The following is a 26,388-nucleotide window of genomic DNA, read 5'->3' as shown; positions in this document are numbered from 1 at the left end:
CTAAGGAAAGGAATGAAACCAGATGGATGACCTAGACACTGGAAATGTCAACAGCAAACCCAACCCTGTTGACCCTGCAAAGACCTCCATAGTAACAGCTGGGGGCTTGTGTCAAAATTGGGAGAACTGTCCCACAGACTAGTCAAGCAACAACCTGACATTGTCATGCTCACAGAATCATACCTTGCAGACAATGTGCCAGAAACCCTGGAAATTCCTGGAAATATGCTGTTCCACCAGCGAGACAGACCTACCAGAGGTACCAGCACTGTGGTAAAGAATCGGGAGGCAATTGCTGTTCTCAACATTGACTCTGGACCCCATGAAGTCTTTATGGCATCAGGTCAAACATGGCAAGGAAACCCCCACCCCAACCCTTTGCTGATGAATCATGTTGAACGCCACTTGGAAGAAGTACTGAGAGTAGCAAGGGCATAGAATGTACTCTGGATGGGGGACTTCAATGTTGATCACCAAGAGTGGTTCGGTAGCACCAGTACTGGCTGAGTCCAAAAAGACATAGCTGCTAGACTGGGTCTGAAGCAGGTAGTGAGGGAAAAACCTACTTGATCTCGTCCTCACCAATCTCCCTGTCACAGATGCATCTGTCCAAGACAATAGTGATAGGAGTGACCACTATACAGTTCTTGTGGAGATAGGTCCCATTGTCACATTGAAGAAACTCCCCATTGTGTTGTTTGGCACCGTTCTAAGTGAGATAGATTTCAAACAGATCTAGCAACTAAAAGCAGGTCACCCATGAGGCACTGTGAATTGTATTCAATCACAATCTGTAACCTCACAGCCTGACATAACCCCATTCTTCCATTAGCATCAAGCCAGGGAACCAACCCTGGTTCAATGAAGAGTGCAGGAAGGCAAGCCAGGAGCAGCCCCAGGCAGACAAAGGTTGGTGGAGTTGCGGATAGTGATGAGGATTTTCAGAGGATATAGATCGGTTGGAGACTTGGGCGGAGAAATGGCAGATGGAGTTTAATCTGGACAAATGTGAGGTAATGCATTTTGGAAGGTCTAATACAGGTGGGAAGTATACAGTAAATGGCAGAACCCTTAGGAGTATTGACAGGCAGAGAGATCTGGGCGTACAGGTCCACAGGTCACTGAAAGTGGCAACGCAGGTGGATAAGGTAGTCAAGAAGGCATACGGCATGCTTGCCTTCATCGGTCGAGGCATAGAGTATAAAAATTGGCAAGTGATGCTACAACTGTACAGAACTTTAGTTAGGCCACACTTAGAATATTGCGTGCAATTCTGGTTGCCACACTACCAGAAGGACGTGGAGGCTTTGGAGAGGGTACAGAAGAGGTTTACCAGGATGTTGCCTGATCTGGAGGGCATTAGCTATGAGGAGAGGTTGGTTAAGCTCGGATTGTTTTCACTGGAACGACGGAGGTGGAGGGGCGACATGATAGAGGTTTACAAAGTTATGAATGGCATGGACAGAGTGGATAGTCAGAAGCTTTTTCCCAGGGTGGAAGAGTTAGTTACTAGGGGACATAGGTTTAAGGTGAGAGGGGCAAAGTTTACAGGGGATGTGCGAGGCAAGTTCTTTACACAGAGAGTGGTGAGTGCCTGGAACTTGCTGCCGGGGGAGGTGGTGGAAGCAGGTACGATAGCGACGTTTAAGAGGCATCTTGACAAACACATGAAAAGGATGGGAATAGAGGGATACGGACCCCGGAAGTGCAGAAGGTTTTAGTTTAGACAGGCATCAAGATCGGCGCAGGCTTGGAGGGCCGAATGGCCTGTTCCTGTGCTGTACTGTTCTTTGTTCTTTGTACATAAAAATGAGGTGTCAGCCTGGTGAAGCTACAACACAGACTACTTGCATGCCAGTGGAAGCAGCATGCAATAGACAGAGCTAAGCAATCCCACATCCAATAGATCCAGTCTAAACTCTGCAGTCCTGCCACATCCAGTTATGAATGGTGGTGGACAATTAAGTGACAGGAGGAGGAGGCTCCACAAATATCCCCATCCTCAATGATGGGGGAGGCCAGCACATCAGTGCAAAAGGCAAGGCTGAAACATTTGCATCTCAGCATCCTCCTGAAGTCCCCAGCGTCACAGATGCCAGTCTTCAGCCAATCCGATTCACTCCACGTGATATCAAGAAACAGCTGAAGGCACTGGATATTGCAAAGGCTATGGACCTTGAAAACATTCCGGCAATAGTACTGAAGACCTGTGCTCCAGAACTAGCCACGCCCCAAGCCAAGCTGTTCCAATATAGCTACAACACTGGCATCTTCTCGGCAATGTGAAAAATTGCCCAGGTATGTTCTGTCTACAAAAAGCAGGATAATTCCAACCCAGCCTGTTATGGCCAGGTGAGGAAGGGGTCTAGGGCTTCCCTCAGTCTTTTCCTGGTTTGGCCGGATCAGAGTTTAACTTTTAAAATACAGTGTTCTTAGCTTCCCTTCAATGAGTCCTTCCACACTGTTCTCTAATTGTAATTGCCAAGAAATCAATCAGACAAGTTTTCTCAGATTAAACAAGAAAGGTGAAAGTTTGTTAACCTTAAAACTCAAACTCAGTTGAAACTACTAAAACTATGTGATGCGATCATGCTAGCATGCATACGCGATAAAGACACAAGCAAATAGAGACAGAGGAGGAGAAAGAATTAAAGGGGAAAGGTTTGAAGTAATAGATGGAGTTCAGTTACTGGTTTTGGGTTGGATGTAAAGTCTTTAATCAAAGTTAAGTCTTGCAGTTCTCGTTGGGGCCAAGTGCACACGTTCAAACTTGTTTCGCTGCTCTTCTGTCTTGAGGCTTAAATTACTTCTGTGGATCCCTGGAACTTTGCATGAGAGACAGAGACAGAGACAGAGACAGAGAGAGGGAGACCTTCCTCCTTGAAATTCAATTGCAGTCTGTTCTAAAAACTGTTCTGTCAGTAGAATTCAATTAACTCCAGGTTGGCCAGCAGGTTAGTCATGTGACTAGCTCCCTGTTTGAATCAGACTCTTCTGTGAGGTTTTTGGATTCCTCCAAGCTTACCAGAAATTCTCAGTGGAGTGGGGGGGGGGCGGGGGGGGGGGGGGGGGGGGGTGGTGGTGGTGGAGTGGATTGCTGTCTCTTACACATTCAATGACTCTTAATGTCTTTTGATCATCACTCACGATGAAGGGTTTTGACAAAACCCATCTGGCTAACTGAATCCGGGGTACTCCCATTGTCTCTCCATGCCACTGTCTTTTAGAATGCAAATGTGCAGCCATGTTTTCAGCCACTATTCTGTGGTCTTTTTAAACAAGTTATTTCAATGTCCCATAAATGTTCAAATAATAATGTTCCAAATGACGAAATTAATATGTCTCATTTTGGCAGGTGTGGTTTCCATCACATGCCTCATCAGTCTACTCTTGATCATCAGCAAAGTGATGCAAGGGCTCGTTGACAGTGCTATCAAGCGGCACTTGCTCAGCAATAACCTGCTCACTGAAGCTCAGTTTGGGTTCCGCCAGGGCCACTCAGCTCCTGACCTCATTATAGTCTTGGTCCAAACATGGACAAAAGAGCTGAACTCCAGAGGTGAGGTGAGAATGACTGCCCTTGACATCAAGGCAGCATTTGACCAAGTATGGCAAAAAGGCACCCTAGCAAAACTGGAGTTACTGAGAATCAAGGGGGACATTCTCCGCTAATTGGAGCCTTACCTAGCACAAAGGAAGATGGTTGTGGTTGTTGGAGGTCAGTCATTTCAGTCCCAGGAAATCACTGCAGGAGTTCCTGAGGGTAGTGTCACAGGCCAAACCATCTTCAGCTGCTTCATCAATAACCTTCCCTCCATCATAAGGTCAGAAGAGGGGATGTTTGCAGATGATTGCATAACGTTCAGCACCATTCATGACTCATCAGATGCTAAAGTAGCCCATGTCCAGATGCAGCAAGACCCGGACAACATCCAGGCTTGGGCTGGTAAGTGGTAAGTAACATTCGTGCCACACAAGTGACATGCAATGACCATCTCAAACAAGAAAGAATCTAAACATGTCCTCTTGATGTTCAATGGCATTACAATTACTGAATCCCCCACAATCAACATACTGGGGGGTTACCATTGACCAGAAACTGAACTAGACCAGCCACATAAATCCTGTGGCTACGACAGCAGGTGCAGAGGCTGGGAATTCTGTGGCGAGGAACTCACCTCCTGTCTCCCCAATGCCTGTCCACCTACTACAAGGCACAAGTCAGGACTGTGATAGAAATCTCTCCACTTGCCTGGATGGGTGCAGCTCTGACAACACTCAAGAAGCTTGACACCATCCAGGACAAAGCAGCCTGCTTGATTGGTACCCCATCCACCACCTTCAACACTCACTTCCTTCACCACCGATGCACAGTGGCAGCAGTGTGAACCCCATCTACAAAATGCACTGCAACAATTCACCAAGATTCCTTCGACAGCACCTTCCAATCCCCCTACCACCTAGAAGGACAAGGGCAGCAGTTGTATGGGAACACCACCACCTGCAAGTTCCCCTCCAAGTCACACACCATCCTGACTTGGAACTATATTGCAGTTCCTTCACTGTCACTGGGTCAAAATCTGAAACTCCCTTCCTAACAGCGCTGTGGGTGTACTGACATCCCAAGGACTGCAACGGTTCAAGAAGGCAGCTCATCACCACCTTCTCAAGGGCAGTTACAGATGGGCAATAAATGCTGGCCTAACCAGCAACACCTACATCCCACTAATGAATAAAAAAAGAGCCTTGATTTTAAATGTTATCCTTGTTTTCAAATCGTTCCATGGTCTCACTGCTCCCTAGCTCTGTAACCTCCTCCAGCCCTATAACCCTACAAGATATTTTCACTCCTCCAATTCTGGCCTCTTGCACTTCTCAGATTTTAATCACCCTAATATTGTCGACTGTGCCATCCATAAGCTTTGGAATTCCCTCCCTAAACCTCTCCACCTCTCTCTCCTTCTTTAAGATGCTCCTTAAAACCTAGGTCTTTGACCAAGCTTTCAGTCACCTGCCCTAAGATCACCTTATGCAGCTTGGTGTCAAAGTTTGTTTGATAATCATTCATGTTAACTTTTGTGGAATGTTTTACTACATTAAAGACGCTATATAAAATGAAAGTTGTTGTTAAAGTCACACTTTTTGAAAGCTCAGCACCTTACCTGTGCTCTGTGTTAATGTGAAATTTTGATTCTGGCCAACACTAAAAGAAAATCTCGGCCCATTTGCACTTTCATCCTTGTCCACAGCTTTAATTTTCTGGATGAGCTGAAATAAAGGAACAAGAAAGTTATTAAGATCTAATCAGTATTCAGAAATAGGGATTTATGCACAGTGGCTATTGCCATCCCCATGACAGTTTACGTTTGAACTTTATCTTTGCCCTGTAGATTACTGGTCATTACAGTAACAACATAGTTGAATACAGGCACCCTGCTAACACTCCCAAAGGAGTTAATTTAGAAAATGTTAACCCTCCATTATCCCACTCCTGAAGGTCTACAAACTTTCCAAACTTTCTGAATCAAGGGACAATCTTGTGAAATCCAAACAGAATATTTAAATTTACCCAATGATGCTCACCTTGCCTGTATTTGCATTTTCACACATATCTACTTCGTAAGGTTGTGCAAATTCTGGTGCATTGTCATTGATGTCCTGGATTTTGATGGCTACTTGAGCACGTGAAGTGTGAATTTGGTTGTCTGTGAAGAAGGTTAGATTTAATAATGAGAAAACAGCGCGCTCGGACAGAAAAAAATTAACTTCAAACCTAGATTAATCAACTGAGCCAAACCTGGGTAACTGGAGTGGGACTTAAACCCATGACTCTCTCACAAAAGGGCTTGTCACTGAGCCACAGCAGGCACGAACATCAGTACTAATTGACAGGGTTAAGGATGGCCAGTATAGGAAGTAGCTCTCGGAAGGTGCCGGCACTCTGTCAGAGCACATAGAGCTGTCCCCTTGCGTGAAGAGTTTGAAAGGACAGAGTTTTGGTGATGGATTTCCAATCTACCATCACTGTCTTCAATAGTCAGAAATTAAGTTCAAACTTATAAACAGCAGCTTGCAACATGTACAGTAGCTGACCAACAACAATATTCTTAATGAAATTTGGACTCAAATTTTCCAGCTATTAGCTTAGCAGTCTTGTGCCAACCACAACAGGTGCAGCAACTGAAAAATAGGATGAAGTGTCAAATTTTATTTAAAATTGGATGAGAAGCTGAACGCTCAACAAAAGCAGCATAGGATATAAAATATTGCACTCAGCTCTTATGAAAAGTGACTTCAACTTGCCAGAGTTACCCTGAAATCAATGCCATAGGAATTACACTGTGCTGGAATAAATCTACCAGACACAGCACAGCAACAATTTGGCACAGTGAAGTTGATTGAGTGGTTTTGATCTTGTACTTCACACTCATGGGATTCTTCCATCTGATCAATCCTCGGCCAAACATTGATCAGATGGAGCATTCCTCAGCTAAACCAAGCTATTAGTTGGAAATGGTGACCCAAAGTTCATTAAGATTAGCATTGCAGGCAATGACTATATGTGTTGCAAGCTGTTGTTTATTGCCATGAGTTTCAAACTTAAGGCAGATCAGTGAAAGTAGCTATTGTGGGATTGCTCTGTCTGATTGAGTATTTAGCCCAGTTTGGATTGAAGAAATGTCCATTGAAAGCTAACTGCTTCTTAACCAGAACTTGATAAACAACTTGATAAAGGGCACCGTAATAGTTTCACCCCAGTTGCAAAGAACGTGTAGTACAGAGCTTTACAGATCAAGATACATCCTTAGAAATTGTCGAGTTATCTGGGCTCAACTGAGCAATGTTGGGACACTCCAATCGAGCTGTGTCCCAGAGCCAGAAATAAAATCAGCTAAGCTTTCTGCCTTTAGGCACCACGAGGTTGCTGTGTTTTATAGTCACAGTCCATGGCTAAAAATGGAGCCTCATAATTAAATGATTCTTTAAGACTTTTTTACCACTTTTTTTAAAGTTCATTCATAGGAGGTGAGAATCACTGGCGAGGCCATCATTTATTTCCCATCCCTAACCACTCTTGTGAAGGTGGTGGTGAGCTGCCTCTGTGAACTGCTGCAGTCCATGTGGTATAGGCACACCCACAGTGCTGTTAGGACAGGAGTTCCGGGATTTTGACCCAGCAACAGTAAAGGAATGGAAATATAGCTCCAAGTCAGGATGGTGTGTGGCTTGGAGGGGAACTTGCAAGTGGTGGCGTTCCCATGCATCTGCTGTCCTTGTCCTTCGAGGTGGAAGCGGTCGCAGATTTGGAAGGTGCTGTTGAAGGAGCCTCGGCGAGTTGCTGCAGTGTATCTTGTTGATGAAACACTGCTGTTACTATGAGCCAGCCGTGGAGGGATTGAATATTTTAGGTTGTGAATGGGGTGCCAATCAGACTGGCTACTTTGTCCTGGGTGGTGTTGAACAGCATTCATCCAGAAAAGTGGGAGAATATTCTGTCATATTCCTGATTTGTGCCTTGTAGATAATGGACAGAATTTGGGGAATCGGGAGATGAGTTACTCACCGCAGAATTCCCAACCTCTCACTTGCTCTTGTAGCCACAGTATTTATATGGCTGGTCCAGTAAAGTTTCTGATCGAGGGTGACCCTTGATGGTGGGGGCTTCAGGACCATTAGTCTTTGCTGTATCCAGGGCCTTCAGCCATTTCTTGATATCATGTGGAGTGAATTGAATTGGCTGAAGATTGGCATCTGTGAAGCTGGGGACCTCAGGAGGAGGCTGAGATGAATCATCCATTCGGCATTTCTGGCTGAAGATGGTTGCAAATGCTTCAGCCTTGTCTTTTGCACCAGAATGCTGGGCTCCCCTTTTGTTGAGGATGGGGATATTTGTGGAGCCTCCTCCTGCTGTTAGTTGTTTAATTGTCCACCAGCATTCATAATTGGATGTGGCAGGACTGCAGAGCTTTGATCTCATCTGTTGGTTCTGGAATTGCTTAGCTCTGTCTATAGCATTCTGCTCCCACTGTTTAGCATGCAAGTAGTCCTCTGTTGTAGCTTCACCATTTTGACACCTCAGTTTTAGGTATGCCTGGTGCAGCTCCTGGCATGCCCTCCTGCACTCTTCATTGGACCAGGGTTGGCCCCCTGGCTTGATGGTAATGGTAGAGTGTGTGATATGTCGGGCCATGAGGTTGCAGATTGTGGTTGAATACAATTCTGCTGCTGAGAACCCACAGTGCTTCATGGATGCCCAGTTTTGAGCTGCTTGAGCTGTTCAAAATCTATCCCCTTTAGCATGACAGTAGTGCCACAAAACATGATTGTGCGTGACCTCAGTGTGAAGGATTGTGCAGTGGTCATTCCTACCAATACTGTCATAGACAGATGCACCTGCGACAGGTAGATTGGTGAGGACGAGGTCAAGTAGGTTTTCCACTCTTATTAGTTCTCTCACCACCTGCTTCAGACCCAGTCTAGCAGATATGCCCTTTAAGATTCAGCCTGCTCGGTCAGTAATGGTGCTGGCAAGACACTAGGTGATGGACATTGAAGTCCCCCACCCAGAATACATTCTGTGCCCTTGCTGTCCTCGGTGCTTCTTCCAATTGGTGTTCAACATGGAGAAGCACAGATTCATCAGCCGAAGGAAGGCAGTAGGTGGCAATCAGCAGGAGGTTTCACTGCCTATGTTTGACCTGATGCCATGGGATTCACGGAGTCCAGAGTCAATATTGAGGACTCCCAGGGCAACTCCCTGACGACTGCATGCCACTGTGCTGCCAACTCTGGTGGGTCTGTCCTGCTGGTGGGACAGGACATACCCAGGGATGGTGATGGAGGAGTCTGGGACATTGGTCATAATATATGATTTGGTGACTATGACTATGTCAGGCTGTTGCTTGACTAGCCTGTGGAACAGTTCTCCTAATTTTGGCACAAGTCCCCAAAAGTTAATGAGGAGGACTGTGTAGGTTCAATTGGGCAGGGTATGCCTTTGTCAGTTCTGGTGCTTAGGTAGATGGTGGGTGGTCCATTCGGTTTTGTTCTTTTTTAACTCAGGTTTTATAGGATATAGAAAGATTTATGGCAGAGAAAGGCCTTTCAGCCCAACATGTCCGTGCCAGGCGAAAAAGAGCTATTCAGTCTAATCCACCTTTCAGCTCTTGGTCCAAAATCTTGTAGGTTACAGCACCTCAAGTACACATAAAAGTATTTTTTAAACGCTGTAGGCAAAACCTTCAAGAACTATTATAGGGCCATTACAAGAATTGTGTGTTGTTTTCATTTTCTTTGAGCACTTTTACTTATTTGTTGTAAAAATCTTGGAGATGTGAAAATTGGCTATTGGACTGACAGTCAAGAATCATCCAATGGAGGAACAAAGTGTCCATTTGCTGGACACTTGCTGTGGCAAGGCTGAGGATAGTCATGTCGGGCGGCCGATGCTGGGAGTGTGCGCGTGGGGGACGGGGGGGACGGGGAGGGACAAGGTGGTTGGAGGCGAGTGATCATGTCATAGAGTCATGGAGTTGTACAGCACAGAAGCAGGCCCTTCAACCCATCGTGTCTGTGATGAAACCTCCAGGAATACAACCAACCATAGCTGATAACCCTAAGTCCAACCTCTGATCTCTATCCAGTGACCCCAGCTGAAATGTTCTTGTGGATTGAATTACATAGAATATACAGTGCAGAAACAGGCCATTAGGCCCAACTGGTCTGTGCTGGTGTTTATACTCCACAGAAGTCTCCCCCAAGTCTACCAGACGGACGTGGAGGCTTTGGAGAGGGTACAGAAGAGGTTTACCAGGATGTTGCCTGGTCTGGAGGGCATTAGCTATGAGGAGAGGTTGGATAAACTCGGATTGCTTTCACTGGAACGACGGAGGTGGAGGGGCGACATGATAGAGGTTTACAAAGTTATAAGCGGCATGGACAGAGTGGATAGTCAGAAGCTTTTTCCCAGGGTGGAAGAGTCAGTTAATAGGGGACATAGGTTTAAGGTGCGAGGGGCAAAGTTTAGAGGGGATGTGCGAGGCAAGTTCGTTACACAGAGGGTGGCGAGTGCCTGGAACTTGCTGCCGGGGGAGGTGGTGGAAGCAGGTACGATAGCGACGTTTAAAAGGCATCTTGACAAATACTTGAATAGGATGGGAATAGAGGGATACGGGCGGCACAGTGGCGCAGTGGTTAGCACCGCAGCCTCACAGCTCCAGCGACCCGGGTTCAGTTCTGGGTACTGCCTGTGCGGAGTTTGCAAGTTCTCCCTGTGTCTGCGTGGGTTTCCTCCGGGTGCTCCGGTTTCTTCCCACCTCCAAAGACTTGCAGGTTGATAGGTAAATTGGCCATTGTAAATTGCCCCTAGTGTAGGTAGGTGGTAGGAGAATGGAGGGGATGTGGTAGAGAATATGGGATTAATGTAGGATTAGTATAAATGGGTGGTTGTTGGTCGGCACAGACTCGGTGGGCCGAAGGGCCTATTTCAGTGCTGTATCTCTAAATAAATAAATAAAATAAAAAAAGATACGGACCCTGGAAGTGCAGAAGGTTTTAGTTTAGGCAGGCATCAAGATCGGCACAGGCTTGGAGGGCCGAATGGCCTGTTCCTGTGCTGTACTGTTCTTTGTTCTTTGTTCTTTTGTAATTCCATCCACCTCCCTCAGCCTTCCAGCACATCTTTCGATGTCCTTTTATGTCAAGTACTTGTCTAGTTTTCTTTTGAAAGCATCTAAACTACTTGTCTCAACGACCTCCTGTGGTCACGAGTTCCACATTCTAACCACCCTCTGAGTAAAAAATTTCTCCCTCCCTATTTTCCTATTGGATTTATGAGCAAATATCTTGTATTTCTGGTCCCTAGTTTTGCATGATTCCACAATTGGAAACATTCGCTCTGCATCTACCCTCCTTTCCAACTCATTTGTAATTTTAAAAACCTCTGTCAGGTCTCCTATAAGCTCTAACCAGTTCAATCCTTCCCAATAGTTGTAATCTCTCATTTCTGGTGCCATTCTTGTAAATCTTTTTTGCACTTTCTCCAGTGAGTCTATGGTTTTAGTTCTCCCCAGTGTCCTGGCCAGTACTTATCCCCCAACCAACATCACGAAAGCCATTGTCACAGTGCTGCTGCTTGTGGGAGCTTGCTGTGTGCAAATCAGCTGCCACATTTTCTACATTACAGTGACTACACTTCAAAAGTACTTAACTGCTGTAACTAACTGATGATTGAACACCCTCCTATTATGCAAACCCCATCCACTTACCAATGAGTTTTGTTCCCACTTCCGCTGCTAAGTCTGTGCTGCTTTGACTGAATGCAGTTCCCACTCAGAATGATCAATGTGTTTTCATTGGGACTGGTGGTGACAATATAAGTACATTTCAACAAAAGATAGCTTTGGAATTTCCTCACAGATGGCACTCAGACTAGGTTAACCGTTCAGCACAGTACTGAGGGAGTGCTGTACTGTCAGAGGTGCTGTTTTTGAATAAGATGTTAAACCAAGGCACCCCTTTCAGGTGGATGCAAAGGATTCCATATCACCACTTTGAAGAAGAGCAGGGGAGCTCTCCCTGGTGTCCAGGCCCAATATTTAACTCAATCAATATCACAAAAACAGATTTTTGAAGTACAGTCACTGTTGTAACGTAGGAAACGCAGCAGCAATTTGTACACAGCAAGCTCCCACAAACAGCTGGTCATGATCACATTGCTGTTTGTGGGAGCTTGCTGTGTACAAATTGCTGCTGCGTTTCCTACGTTACAACAGTGACTGTACTTCAAAAGTACTCAAATCACTTTAAGACATCTGGCGGTTGTGTAAAGCACTATGCAAATGCAAGTTTTTTTATTCTTTGATTTCCAAATGTGAGCAGCTGGAGGGCAGGGCTCGGTGCTGAGGGTTCACATGAAGAACAGCCACTTGTAAAGAGTCATAGAGTTACACAGCACAGAAACAGGCCCTTCGGCCCATCCTGTCTGTGCCGACCATCAAGCACCTAACTATTCTAGTCCCATTTTCCAGCACTTGGCCCATAGCCTTGTGTGCTATGGCATTTCAAGTGCTCATCTAAATACTTCTTAAATGTTGTGAGGGTTCCTGCCTGTACTACCACTTCCAGCAGTCCGTTCCAGATTCCAACCACCCTCTGGGTGAAATCTCTTTTCCTCAAATCCCCTCTAAACCTCCTGCCCCTTACCTTAAATCTATGCCCCCTGCTAAGGGAAAAAGTCTCTTCCTATCTAACCTATCAATGCCCCTCATAATTTTGTATACCTCAATCATGTCCCCCTTCAGCCTTCTCTGTTCAAAGGAAACAACCCTAGCCTTTTCAGTTTCTCTTCATAGCTGAAATGCTCCAGCCCAGGCAACATCCTGGTGAATCTCCTCTGCACCTTCTCCAGTGCAATCACATCCTTTCGATAGTGTGGTGACCAGAACTATACACATACTCCAGCTGTGGCCTAACTAGCGTTTTATACAGCTCCATCATAACCTCCCTGATCTTATATTCTATGCCTCAGCTAATAAAGGCAAGTATCCCATATGCCTCCCTAACCACCTTATCTACCCGTGCTGCTGCCTTCAGTGATCTATGGACAAGTACACCAAGGTCCCTCTGTACTTCCTAGGGTCCTATCCTAGGAGTGAGTAAATCAAAGTTCAACGCAGCTCCAGACACGCACCGACCAGCTAGCAGACCTCTACTTGTTTCACACCAGGACAAAGGCATATAGCAAATAAAAAAAGAAAAGTAAGTTAAAAAATTTGAAGCTTTAATGCAATCAAACATCACTTCCAGGATCAAGCCAGAGATATGGAGCAAAAGGTCTTCGAAGCGTTAGCTTTAACAAAAGCATTATTTGTTGCAATGTGCTTCAATTGCCACCACCAGTCCCAATTAAAACACATTGATCATTCTGAGAGGGAACTGCATTCATTCAAAGCAGCACAGACTTAGCAGTGGGAGTGGGAACAAACTCATCAGAAAGTGGAGGAGTCCTGAATCTGCAATTACAATGGAACTTACATAATCAGAGGGTGTTCAATCATCAGTTAGATTCCAGCTTGTAAATAACTCCCAGGAATGCGTTATTTTATATATAAACCCCCAAACCTCTCAATTAAATTCCAGCCTGTAAATCTCTCCCAGGTATCTGTTATTCTATATATAAACCCCGTGAACCTCTCAATTAGATTCCAGTCTGTAATTCACTCCCGGGTATCTAATTTTCTATATATAAACCTTCCCCCTCCAAATTTCTCGATTAGATTCCAGACTGTAACTCACTCCCAGGTATCATAAAATCACTGAATGACACAGCATAGATGGAAACCAACCATTCCATCATACCTTTGCCTTTGAAGAATTATCCAATTAGTCCCATATCAATTCTATATATAAACCATGTTATATTGCTTGATGAGATTCAAGCCTGAAACTGATTCCAAGGGCTGGATTTTAAGAGCCCGCCGTTCGTTTTGGCGGCAGGTGAAAAAAATGGTGGCCCGCAGAGCCGACGTGATCGCCCGCATGGCGGCTCATTTAAATGTACGGATGGTCCGCCTCCCCCCCCCACCTAATCACGTGGCGTGGGCAGGCTCTCCGACACCAGTAATGGCATCAGCTGCCTGTGCGCAGGCACTGGCGCTATTTTTCAAGGGCAGCCAGTCCTGCCAGTCACTTTGAATTTTTAAAGTGGTTATACCCCCAAAATCTACCAAATGAAATTGTAACGCCCCTTCACCACCCCCCCCCATAACAATTACATTAACTATTTGCCCTTCCCCCAAAACACTTACCTTTCCCTCCAGACTGTACAAAGTTTAAAGTTCACGACTTTACACCATTCCCTGCACTCATTACGTTTATTTGACCCCGTTATCACCCCGCCACACTAAAGATCTTAACTCTCCCCACTCCTCACCAGTGTCACGCCAAACCCAGACGGGGAGGTGATGGAGTGGGATTGTCGGTCACCACACTGAAGATCGCGGCGGGCCCTGAAGATTGGAGGTGAGTGTATTTAAATTTATTCATTTTATTGATTTACATATTGAAATTCAGGTCCCAATGCCCAGTGGCGGGAGGAGCCACAATGGAGCCTCACTGCTGCCAGGAGGATCGGGCCAGGCCCTCCCGGTGTCGAGCTCTGTAGCGGGCCTCCGCTGGAACCATCCTCCGGCCTCCCTGCCACAGGGCTCGACGCGGAGACCCAGTATTTCCAGCCCTTAGTATCCGATATCCTCTATGCACTGCAACCTGTCTATTATAGTTACAAGGGACCAGTCCAATAGGCTCTAATTCATAGGAGTTCCTGAGCAGCCAATGGTTAGAAATCTCAAACGGACAGCCCTCCGGAGTTGGTCAAATCTGGGCATAAATCTCTCGACACGGACTGACGTTTGCCGCTGCTCTGGGAGCTTTAACCACCAATTCAGTCAACTCGAGCTCTTCCTCTGTGATCTTGGAGTGCTAGCAGGAATGACAGAAAGGCCTAACGATTGTTTACTATTCTGTACAGGTGGAATTACTTAAAGAAGATCCATGATTGGCTGCAAGAAGTGATTGGAAGACAAGAGTGGAAGAGTGATCGCTGTGTTCGCGGCAATAAGATCGAATAGCTCCATGGCGAGCCGGCATGGACATGATGGGCCGAATGGTCTCCTTCTGTGCCTTATATGACTCTGTGACTCTACATTCGCTTTTAGTTGGGACAAAGAATGTACATCATCAATAGAGAAGTGAAAACACAAATCACGGAATTCATTGACTGCAAGTCATAGCAGCTCACAACCACAAAGTATATTTAACCTCAGCATCCTCACATTAAGAAAGGCTTTGATATGTGTACTTAAGGTCAAAATCCTTCCGCTGGCGGGAGGGTTGGCAACCAGAGATTGAAGATAATTGACAAAATTATCTCCACGGTGGAGATAACAACAACTACTTGCATTTATATAGTGCCTTCACAGAAGCATTGTCAAACAAGGTGAGGAGAAATTTTATTTTGCACAGCGAGTTGTTGTGATCTGGAACGCGCTGCCTGAAAGGGCAGTGGAAGCAGATTCAATGGTAACTTTCCAAAGGGAATTGGATAAATGATTAAAAAGGAAACATTTGCAGGGCTGTGGGGAATTAACTGGGGTAGTGGGGCTAATTGGAAAAGTTCTTTCAAACAGCCAGAACAGGCACGATGGCCTTCTTCTGTGTTGTATGATTCAACGTCACAATGCTCCACAAAAATGCAGAGTGACTGTTTACTTAAACAAAAATAGAGTAATCCTGTAGCAAAAGTACAGCAAAAGACAAATCGGTCTTTTGCTTCGATGCAATTAGCCAGGATATTTGAACATTCTACTCTACTTCACATTGTGCCATGAAATCCTTAACAAGCAAGTAAACCAGAGAACCAGAGGACACCAATTTAAGGTGAATGGCAAAAGAACAAAAGACAACATGAGGGAAGACTTTTTTAAGCAGTGAGTGGTTAGGATCTGGTATGCACTGCCTGAGAGTGTGCTGGAGGCAGATCCAATCGTGGCTTTCAAAAGGGAATTGGATAGTTATCTGAAAGAAAAAGTTTACAAGGCTACAGGGAAAAGGCGCGGACCTAGCCGACTTGGTCTTGCAGAGAACCGGCACAGACATGATGGGCCAAATGGCCTCCTTCTGTGTTGTAACCATTCTATGATTCGATTCTATAAACAGGACCTCAGTTTAACAGCTCACCAAAGAATGCCATTTTTGACAATGCAGCACCATGGCAACCCAGATTAGATGCTCAAATGGGATAATGGCAGGAAATAGGTTGAAGTCAAAGATCAGACATGACCTTATTGAATGGCAGAGCCCAGCTCAAAATGGGGTCTGTACCCTATTCTTAAATCCTGAAGTGGGGTTTGAACCCATAGCCTTCTAAAACAGAGGCAAGAGGACTACCAACTGAACCACAAAGTCACAAACGACAGCCTCTGAGACTGTGACAAAGGCAAACTATCCCTCCTCATCCTTCTGGAGACTTTCATATGGTTGGCAGCACCATCCTCCACTGTCGTCTAGCTGGGTGGAACAGCACACTCGCCCAGCTCCATTTTTAACTATCTAATCATAGCCAGACTACTACTTGCAACGGCTTCTCTTCCCGTTTCCACACTGTTACTCTGCTGTCCCTGAAAGATTTATCCTTGGTCCCTCTGCCACATCTCAGGTTGAAATGAATCACATTGGAAATTACACAGTTTTAACTTTAACAAAGATTTAACAATTGTTTTATTCAAGACTTCTGTAGAGTTCTTGCTTACTGCTCGCACTGTGGCTACAAAGCAATTTGACCTTACAACAACCCCCAGGTCAGATGTTTTCCCCAAAGCTCAAAGCTACTTTCAGTTTCCCTTCCCAGTACCATATACTCTCTCATGCTCAAGCCCACACATACAATTATGACACCCTTGTATTTCTCATCTACATGCTGCCCCTCGGTGACATCACCCGAAAGCACAGTGTTAGTTTTCATATGCATGCAGACGATACCCAGCTCTACCACCTTTCTCGACTCCTCCACTGTCTCTAAATTGTTAGATTGCTTATCCAACATCCCCAGGACTGGATGAGCAGAAATTTCCTCCAATTAAATATTGGCAATACCGTAGCTATTTTTTCTCTCAGTCCCACCACAAACTCCATTCACTAGCTACCAACTCCATCCTTCTCCCTGGCAACTGGCTGAGACTAAACCAGCCTCTTCATAACCTTGGTGTCATATTTGATCCCGAGATGAGCTTCCGACTACATATCCACGCCATCACTAAGATTGATAATTTCCACCTCTGTGACATTGCTGATTCTGCACACCTTAGCTCATCTTGTGCTGAAACCCTCATGCATGCCTTTGTTACCTCTAGACTTGACTATTCCAACACACTCCTGGCTGGTCTTCCACATTCTACTCTCCATAAATTTGAGGTAATCCAAAACTCTGTTGCCCGTGTCTTTCATTAAACGCCCTTCGCCCATCGCCCCTATGCTCACTGATCTACATTGGCTCTCGGTTAAGAAACGCCTAGGTTTTGAAATTCCTATCCTTGTTTTCAAATCCCTCAATGGCCTCACCCCTCCCTATATCTCTAATCTCCACCAGCCCCACAACCCTCCGGGATATCTGCACTCCTCTAATTCTGGCCTCTTGAGCATACCCGATTTTAATGGCTCTGCCATTGGCAGCCATGCTTTCAGCTGCCTAGGCCCCAAGCTTTGTGGTTATGCTACTGGACTCATATGCCTGAGAACATGAGTTCACTTCTCACCAGGGCAGTTGGAGAATTTGAATCCAGTATTTAAAAATATAATTTTGCCACATGAACATTACATTTCAAACTGTTGTTGAAGTGAAGAAATGACGTGCTTTAGAAAAATTGCCAGATCTTGGCTGGAAAGACATTTGCATATTAACAGACCAGTGTTTGGAAGGACAAAGCAGCCATTACCTGACATATTCAACCCACAATGGACCCTTGGCTAGAAAGACATTTGCGTATTAACAGACAGTGTTTGGAAAGGGCAAAGGACCATTCCCTGACACATTCAACCCACAATGGACTTTTGATCACCAGAAGTTGAAGGTGGGGGAGCTCACATTCCAGGTTGACTGCTAAGATGACCGAATACACAAAGGGACATGGTCAAAGCTAGTCACATGACTAACCTGCTGGGCAAACCTGAGTTTTTAAAATTTGTACAAACCGTTTGGGCAGAAAGCAGAATGCTCCTGGACTGAGAGGGTCTCTCCTGGCTGGCTCACTACAGCCTCTCCTGTCTGCCTGCTCCCATCTCTTTCTTATGGAACTCCGAATCTACTAAAGACATATGAACCCCAAGAGAGCAAGGTCTCCTACAGCGAACAAGGTTTAAGAAGAATACTGGGCCCCAATGAAAAGCAAGATCTACCTACAATAAAGGACACTACAGTGAGCTCAAAGAACCATAACACAAAACAACCTCCTCAAATATTGCCTCAAACTTTTCCATTTTGTCTCTTCTGTTTTCTTTCTGTCTTTATCTGCATGTGTGTATCGCGTATGCATGCTAGCGTGGGTGCGTCATGTATCCGTAGACGTCAACCGAATTAGAGTTTAAGTTTAATAAATTTCAACTTTTCTTCTTTAAACCTAATGGAGCCCGTTTGTGCTGGTTTCTTTGCCTTATAATTGGAAATCGGTGAACAAGAATTCACCAAGGGGGAGCTAAAAACACAGTGTGTTTAAAATTAAACCCTGTTATAGTTAGACCAGATGAAGGCTGAGAGGGAACCCCTGGACACCTTTCTCACCTGGTCGTAACAAGAAGTAAAAACTGATAAACAGTAAGCGTGACCATGAAGCTGTCAGCTAATTCTGATTCACTAACGTCCTTCAGGGAAGGAAATCTGCCATCATTGCCCGATCTGGTCTGCAAGCATGTCCAGTCCGACAATAACATGTTTGACTCTTAACTTCCCTCTGATGGGGTCCAGTATGCCACTCAGTTGTATCAAACTGCTTAATGGACAGACAATAAATGCCAACCTTGGCAACATCCGAGAATGAATATAGCATTCAGCCGTAAGTATTTGCTTGGTCCTGTGCAGAAGAGTGTAATGGACCAGTATGCATGTGGTGCTTGAACTGGTAAGAATCATGCTAAGATATTGTTAATTTGCAGAGCACAAAAAGCCCTAAGTTTTCTCCTGTAAAAAGGCAAGATTAATCAAGAATTGGCTAAAAGAACTTTCATTTACACAGGGGACTTCTGGATCGTGACTTTAGAGTCTGCTAGGAAAACCTATGGGAGATGCAACCACTGCACAAATTCAAATGGTTTATAAATCATCTCAGCACAGTAGTACAATCTGAAAAGTGTGTGACAAGAATGTATATGCCACAACATCAATTTTACCAGATATTTTTCAATTTTCCATTTTAGTATGATCTTTGTGTTAACAACAGGAAGCTGCTTGCCTCTTTGCAACAGCTGCAGTCTCTGACCAATATATTGAGCGTTCCATTGCTTCAGAAATATAAACTATCTTGTGTGATATCCAGAGGAAGAAAACATTTGAATTATAACATCTGGAATCTCTTCCCTTTTTTTTCTCCCATGTTGGTAAAAATAAAAGCTCACTTATTCCAAAGGAAAGGGAAGTGAAATGAAAAGCTCAGGAAAAAAAATGTATTTCCCTAGTCTGTCCAGATAGTTCTGTTAACTGTTAATCTCCCTGCACAGAAGCTGGCTGACATACTGAGTATTTCCAGCAGTTTCTGTTTGTTTCAGATTTCCAGTATCAGCAGTATTTTGCATTTATCTATCTATCTTTCCATCCCCATCTGCCTATTTATCTCCATCTATCTCTCCATCTACTTGTCTGTCTTTTTATTCACTGTATCTTTAGTATTTACCTACCAGCCTAAACTATAAAAACTGTACATACAGGTGCCCATCATGCTTCAAACATCACACACTCAGTCTACTGAAAATGTCTCTGCCGCTCAAATAAATGCTCAGCCACAGTCTGAAAGACAATTGAAGTGCCATAATATCCAAAACATCTCAATTGTCCTTCCCAACAAATAAAGCCAGATTCTGATCTCCGGCCTGAATAACAATTGACCTTTGAATGAATTCAACCAGTGTTCACCTAACATCTTAAAAAGGAGACCTACATTTTATCATCTGGATAGTGCATTAACTTTTACATGGGATAATGTTTCTAGCCTTATAGAAGAGCAGAGGTTCTGCCTTATTTCTTGTATTACAAGTGACTATACTTAAAAAAAAGTACTTAATTGGCTGTGAAGCACTTTCAGACATCGTGAAGTCATAAAAGGCGTTATATGAATGCAAGTCTCTCTTTCTTCATACCACAATGGGATATTCAGCATACCAGACACTGGATGCCTCATGGGAGACGTGGCATGGGGGATGTCACACCCCAGACATCTCAGTTTGTGCCTGCAAACTATCTTTAAAAATCTTTGGCTTCTATGAAGTTTTTTTAAATTTGAAGTAATGTGTGGGGAAGCATTAAATGTTTGTGAAACAGTGTCCCTTTAATAAATTAAGAACATATTTAGGGCTGGATAAAGGCCAAGCCAAAAAGTGAGCTTCTCGTAAGAGGATTCAAAATGTTATTTCATTTCCATTTCCAGACTATGTTAGTTGCCTGCTGGCATGAAAGGACAGTATCATTCTTCCAGCATTCAGGATACAAAATCCTTTGGTATGTAAGTATCCAGTAACAGGATTTTAATGTTAACAGTTAATAGCAGAACAAGGATCCATAGTATTATGCCTGATCTCAGATGTGGGATTACATAGGGGTTTCAATAATTACCACTGAGGATAGAATTTTCTTTCAAGGGATTAAATAGGTTGGGAGAATCTATGGTGCAATACATTTATACGTGGACTATGGAAGGAGATTAAACGAGTGGTTGGGTCCACAATCGGCTAGATTGTACATAGCCTGCGGAAGTAGGTTTAATGGGTGGGTGGAATACATAATGGCGTAAATTGCAGATTGTAGGCTGTATTTTATGGGGATCACAAGAGCGGGTTATGAGGCTGTGCAGGGTGGATAATGGCGAGGGAAGGCGGGGGGGTGGAGTTCCCATCACCATGGTAAACTGCCAGTAGCAGGGAAAGTGGAGGATGGCACTGCCACCTAGATGCCAATTGTGCAACTTAAGTGGCCAATTAAGGGCCTCTTCCCACCACCGCTGGCATTTTACCAGCAGTGGTGGACCGTCTGCCACCTGGGGAGACCACCTGGTGAACCCTGACCGCCTCCCTGCGGGTTCGGGTTTGGGGGAGCACTCCTAGTCGGGCATTCTGTGGCCCACAGAGGGGCCTGCAGGTGGCAATGTTCACGTCCACAGCAACACCTCACCCTGCCCTCTCCAACTATCCCTCCCTCGCCCCTCCCTCGTCAGGGCCTGCCTGGCCCCACTTGTCTTGTTCCAAGGACAGCGTCCATCATCGTGTCTCCTTGGCTGGGTGCAGTCCCAGCAGTGGTCACTGCTGCCAGCGGTGCTGCTGGGACAGAATAGCTGCCGGCCCTCTGATTGGCCAGCAACTCTTGGAGGTGGGCTCCCATCTTTTAAAGGGGCAGGATCCCCAACAGCAGCTCATTAGCTGCATCATTGGCCTAAACTCCAGCCGGGGGTTTCCCAAACAGCCGAGGCAGCACTGCTGCTAGCTTTCCAGCCCATCTTCGTGGCCACCACCACCCCACCAAAATCCAGCCGAGTGTGTAGAAAGAAATTAAATGAATGGATAGAGTCCGTGATGGGGCAGCCTATTGATGGAGGGCCTGTATGAATATGGCTTGCAGAAAAACCAAGTATAATAAGCCAAGTTAGATTTTCTCATTTCATGCTTCCTTTTAAAAAGAAAGAACTTGCATTCAGAGAGTGCCTTTCACATCCTCAGGCATCTGAAAGTTCTTCATAGACAATAAATTATTTTGAAGTGCAGTGTCGACAAATGCAGCAGCCTGTTTGTGCACAGCAAGATCCAAATACAGTAACTGAGATAGATAGCCAGTCTACACATAAAAGCAAAATACTGCGGATGCTGGAAATCTGAAATAAAAACAAGAAATGCTGGAAATACTCAGCAGGTCTGGCAGCATCTGTGGAGAGAGAAGCAGAGTTAACGTTTCAGGTCAGTGACCCTTCTTTAGAACTAGCAAAAATTAGAAATGTAAAAGGTTATAAGCAAGTAAAGCAGGGGTGGGGCAAGAGATAACAAAGGAGAAGGTGTAAATAGGACAAGGTCACAGAATAGCTGACCAGAAGGTCATGGAGCAAAGGCAAACAATATGTTAATGGTGTGTTGAAAGACAAAGCATTAGTACAGACAGGGTGTTAATGGACTGAAAGTTGAACAGCCGCAAGTACAAACATGAAATAAAACAGTGGGTAAGCAAACTGAACAAACTAAGATGAAATAAAATAAACACACAAAAAAATATATTAAAAAAAGGAAAAAGAAAAAAATAACTGAAAATAAAAGTAAATTGGGGGGCCCGTCATGCTCTGAAATTATTGAACTCAATGTTCAGTCCGGCAGGCTGTAGTGTGCCTAATCGGGAAATGAGATGCTGTTCCTTGAGCTTGCGTTGATGTTCACTGGAACACTGCAGCAATCCCAGGACAGAGATGTGAGCATGAGAGCGGGGTGGGGGGGGGGGGGGTGGGGTGTTGAAATGGCCAGCAACCGGAAGCTCGGGGTCTTGCTTGCGGACTGAGCGGAGGTGTTCCGCAAAGCGGATAGATAGCCAGTCTATCTCTTTCTAACGGTTGCATTTTTAAGTCTCTTGTGTTTTTCTCCTTCCTACTTGGTTATTTCCCACTTTCATTATTCACTCAAGTAAGCATTTCCCCCCAGTCAAATTCACCAAAAGGTTCTATCCAATCGCACTCCAGCAAAAGAAAAATTTGGGATGCAGTTGTCATGATACCCACCCCTCTGTACCCCCCTTCAAATATTTATCATGTAAAACAAATTAACAAAAAAACAAAACCCACAAACTTATCGAAAAACCTGGCTCCAGCTCCCTGGGGGGGAGTTTTATGGAGGTGACGGGAGTCTCAGCTGTTGTTTAGAAAGCTGGTGTGAGACCAGTGATGCCTCCTTTAAGGATGGCCAACCGAATGAAAAGCCAATCAGGCACATGAGGGTTACTGGCGGGCCTTTTCCGGGATCAGGACCCCCTGGGCGAGAGGTCCCGCCTGCCAAGAGTTGCCAGCCAATCAGAGGCCAGCAGCTCTTTTGTAGCCCACTAATCTCCAGGAAAGATGGTTTTTTGAAGCATCATATTAGCAGATCTGGGAGGAGAAATTGCAGCATCTGAAAGGCTTGACGTGCAGGTAGCTCATACACTGCTGCTGCTCTGTTTTCAGTTCAATGAACTCAAGTGTCAGCCAGGGTGAACAGCTAAATCTCCCAGCAAAGATCCTTCTGTCTCAACAATCAGCTGATGTGTCAACGAGAACAGCCAGATCAACAGCAAGGCTGCAGACTTGAGGAGAAGTTTTAACTGGCTCTGTGGGGAGGGTGGCTGCTCAGAGAGTGAAGAAAAGACAGAAATAAATACCGAGAAAAAGCTTAAGAAACTAACTCTGGGGAAGGGCAACTGAAGAAAGAGTGGAAAATAGAAGACAAAAAAAAAGCTGTTTAGGAGCCACATTGAAGTGTGAAAGAAAGAGTTGCATTTATATAGCTCCTTTCACAACCTTAAGACATCTCAAAATACTTTAAAACCAATGAAGCACTTTTGAAGTGCAGTCAGTCACTGTTGTAATGTAGGAAACGCAACTGCCAATTTGCACACAGCAAGATCCCACAAATAGCAATGTGACAATGACCAGACAGCCTCTTTTTTAGCGATGCTGGTTGAGGGATGAATGTTGGCCAGGACACCAATTGTTACTCTTTTTTGAAAAGTTGCATGGGATCTTTTATGACCACCTGAGACGACAGGGAGGGGGGTGGGGGCGGGGAGGCCTTGGTTTAACGTCTCATTTGAAAGACAGGACCTCTAGCAGTGCAGCACTCCCTCAGTACTGCAGTGGGGTATCAGTCTAGATTTCTGTGTTTATCTCTGAAGTGGAATTTAAACCCACAATTGTCTGACTCAAGAGGCGAGAGTGCTACCCACAAAGCCATGGCTGACACTGCTGATCAGGAGCAGGAAAAAGAGAGAGAGAGAGGGAGAGTGTGTTTTCAGGTGCAGAACCAACAGAACACAAACAGCATCCGTTCTGGGTTTCCAGCTCTGGTTGAATGTATTCCTGGTGCTTTCATCAAGAGACCACCCACCTCCAGCTGCCCCATGCAGTCAAATAACCCCATTTTCCTACCCTCCCCATCTGCAATAGATTTACAATCAATAAACAAATGTGCTGAAAGAGAATGAAAATAAAAACACAATTCCCCCATGATGTTTCTCCGGGGCCTTAGCTCACAGCAGTGCTCAGGAAATTACTGTTTAAATTCTTGGATGCGAAAGGACAATACTGAAGGGTTCGGAAGGAAGCCAAAGGCTCACCCAAAATTGGGCCTCGGGCTCATATTAATAATCCCAGCGGGCTGTGATAAAGGATTAATTTCAGGCAGCTTGCCCTGTTAGAAGAGGATAAGGCTTGCAACCGAGCTGCTGGAAAAACCATCTGGTGGGAGTGAAAGGAATAGTGGCTGTCTGATCTTGGCAAGGCCCTTGTCAATTTGTGCCCTGTGTAGTCAGGCTCGCTCACCATTGTTTACCTGAAAACACTAATCTCCAAAAGAGATTGTTTTTAACATGTTAATGCACAGCGAGTAATTATGTCAAAGGGAACAACAGAACTTCATGAGCACACGCACCTAAAATGCAAAAGAGGATCTAAATGCAGGTCTCCCCGGGGCGGGGTGGGGGGGGGGGGGTGGTTGTTTAAACGGTGCCAGAATAATGAAACTACTAATTCATCAAACCTTTAGTGAATTAAATCTGTAATTTAATTAATTGATTAAAAAGTGAACTATTAAAATGGCATTCTGAGGAAAGGAATGCTGATGTACGTCGGTGTGGTGTCCAGCTCCCAACTCACAGTCTGACGGGATATTTTTGACCATGCTATTTTGTATTTTACATTTATTTTCAGTTTTTATGGTGTCCCAGATCAAGCATTCTCCATTTCTGGCTGTCTGCTCTCAGCATCAAAACATTTTCAAGCCTGGCATGTAAACTGAAACTACTACACTGTCCCGTCAAACACTCCCAGGGCAGATATAGGACAGTGTTAGATTCAGAGTAAAGCTCCCTCGACACTGTCTCATCAAACACTCGCAGGGCTGATTCAGCACAGGGTTAGATACAGAGTAAACATACGAACATGCGAATTAGGAACAGAAGTAGGCCATTCGGCACCTCGAGCCTGCTCTGCCATTCAATAAGATCATGGCTGATCTGTCTCTGTCTCTAATTCCACACTCCCATCTACCCCCGATAATCTTTGATTCCCTTACTTAAAGAATTTATCTACCTCCATCTTAAAAATATTCAATGACCCCGCCTCCACCAGCTTCTGAGGCAGAGAGTTCCAAAGTCGCACAACCCTCAGAGAAAAAAATTCTCCTCATCGCTTACCTAAAAGGGCGAACCCCTAATTTTAAAACAGTGTCCCCTAGTTCTGGACTCACCCACAAGAGGAAACATCATTTCCACATCCACCTTGTCAAGACTGTTCAGGATCTTATAAACTTCAATCAAGTCTCCCCTCACTCTTCCAAACTCCCGTGAAAACAAGCCCGGTCTGTCCAACCTTTCCTCATAAGACAAGCTGCTCATTCCTGGTATCAATCTAGTAAATGTCCTCTGAACCGCCTCCAATGCATTTACATCCTTCCTTAAATAAGGAGACCAAAACTGCATACAGTACTCCAGATGTGGTCTCACCAATGCCCTGTATAACTGAAGCATAACAGCCTGGCTTTTATTTTCAAATCCTCTCGTAATAAGGATAGCATTCCATTAGCCTTCTTTATTACCTGCTGTACCTGCATACTAACTTCTTGTGATTCATGCACTAGAACACCTAGATCACTCAGCACTTCAGAATTCTGTAGTTATTCTCCTTTTAAGTCATACTCTGCATTTTTATTCTTCCTGCCAAAGTGAACAACTTCACATTTTCCCGCATTATACTCCATCTGCCCGATTTTTGACAATTCACTCAACCTATCTATAATAAGTCTGCAACCTCATTATGTTATGATTCTTGATAAGCAAGGGGGTGGAAGGTTATTGGGGTAGTTGGAAATGTGGAGTAATCAGTTCAGCCATGAAATTATTAAATGTCGGAGCAGGCTCGAAGGGCCTACTCCTGCTCCTAATTTGTATGTTTGTATGTTCACAACATACTTTCCTATCTATCTTTGTGTCATCTGCAAATTTAGCTACCATACCATCGCTCCCCTGATCTAAGTCATTGATATAAATTGTAAAAAGTTGAAACCCCAGCAGACCCCTGCAGTACTCCACTCGTCACCTCCTGCCAATCAGAAAAGGACCCATTTATGCATACTCTCTGTTTTCTGCCAGCCAGCCAATCTTCTATCCATGATAATATGTTACCCCCTACACCATGAGCTCCTACTTTGCGCAATATCCTTTTATGTGGCATCTTGTCATATGCCTTCTGGAAATCCAAGTACAGTGTGTCAACGGGCTGCCCTTTATCCACAGCGCATGTGAGTCCTTCAAAGAACTCCAACAAATTGGTTAAACATGAGTTCCCTTTCATAAAGCCATGCTGACTATTCCCGATTACCTTGAGTTTTTCTAAGTGCCCAGCTACAACCTCC

The 26,388-nt window shown here is 44.7% G+C and overlaps 1 protein-coding gene across 3 annotated transcripts in view; it reads right to left on the bottom strand.

Annotated features, from left to right (window-relative positions):
* cdh11 (cadherin 11, type 2, OB-cadherin (osteoblast)) overlaps positions 1-26,388 on the bottom strand; it is a 195,849-nt gene that overhangs the window by 20,351 nt on the left and 149,110 nt on the right. For all 3 annotated transcript variants that reach the window (XM_068049075.1, XM_068049074.1, XM_068049076.1), the window contains 2 exons: positions 5,584-5,705; positions 5,163-5,268 (listed from right to left, as the gene is read on the bottom strand). In XM_068049075.1, coding sequence (XP_067905176.1) covers positions 5,163-5,268; positions 5,584-5,705 — 228 coding nt within the window. The remainder of the gene's footprint in view (positions 1-5,162; positions 5,269-5,583; positions 5,706-26,388) is intronic.

Source organism: Heterodontus francisci, chromosome 17 (genome assembly GCF_036365525.1).
Source record: "Heterodontus francisci isolate sHetFra1 chromosome 17, sHetFra1.hap1, whole genome shotgun sequence".
NCBI lineage: Eukaryota > Metazoa > Chordata > Chondrichthyes > Heterodontiformes > Heterodontidae > Heterodontus > Heterodontus francisci.
Note: the sequence above shows the minus strand (reverse complement) of the source record. Positions and strands in the feature narration are given on the sequence as shown.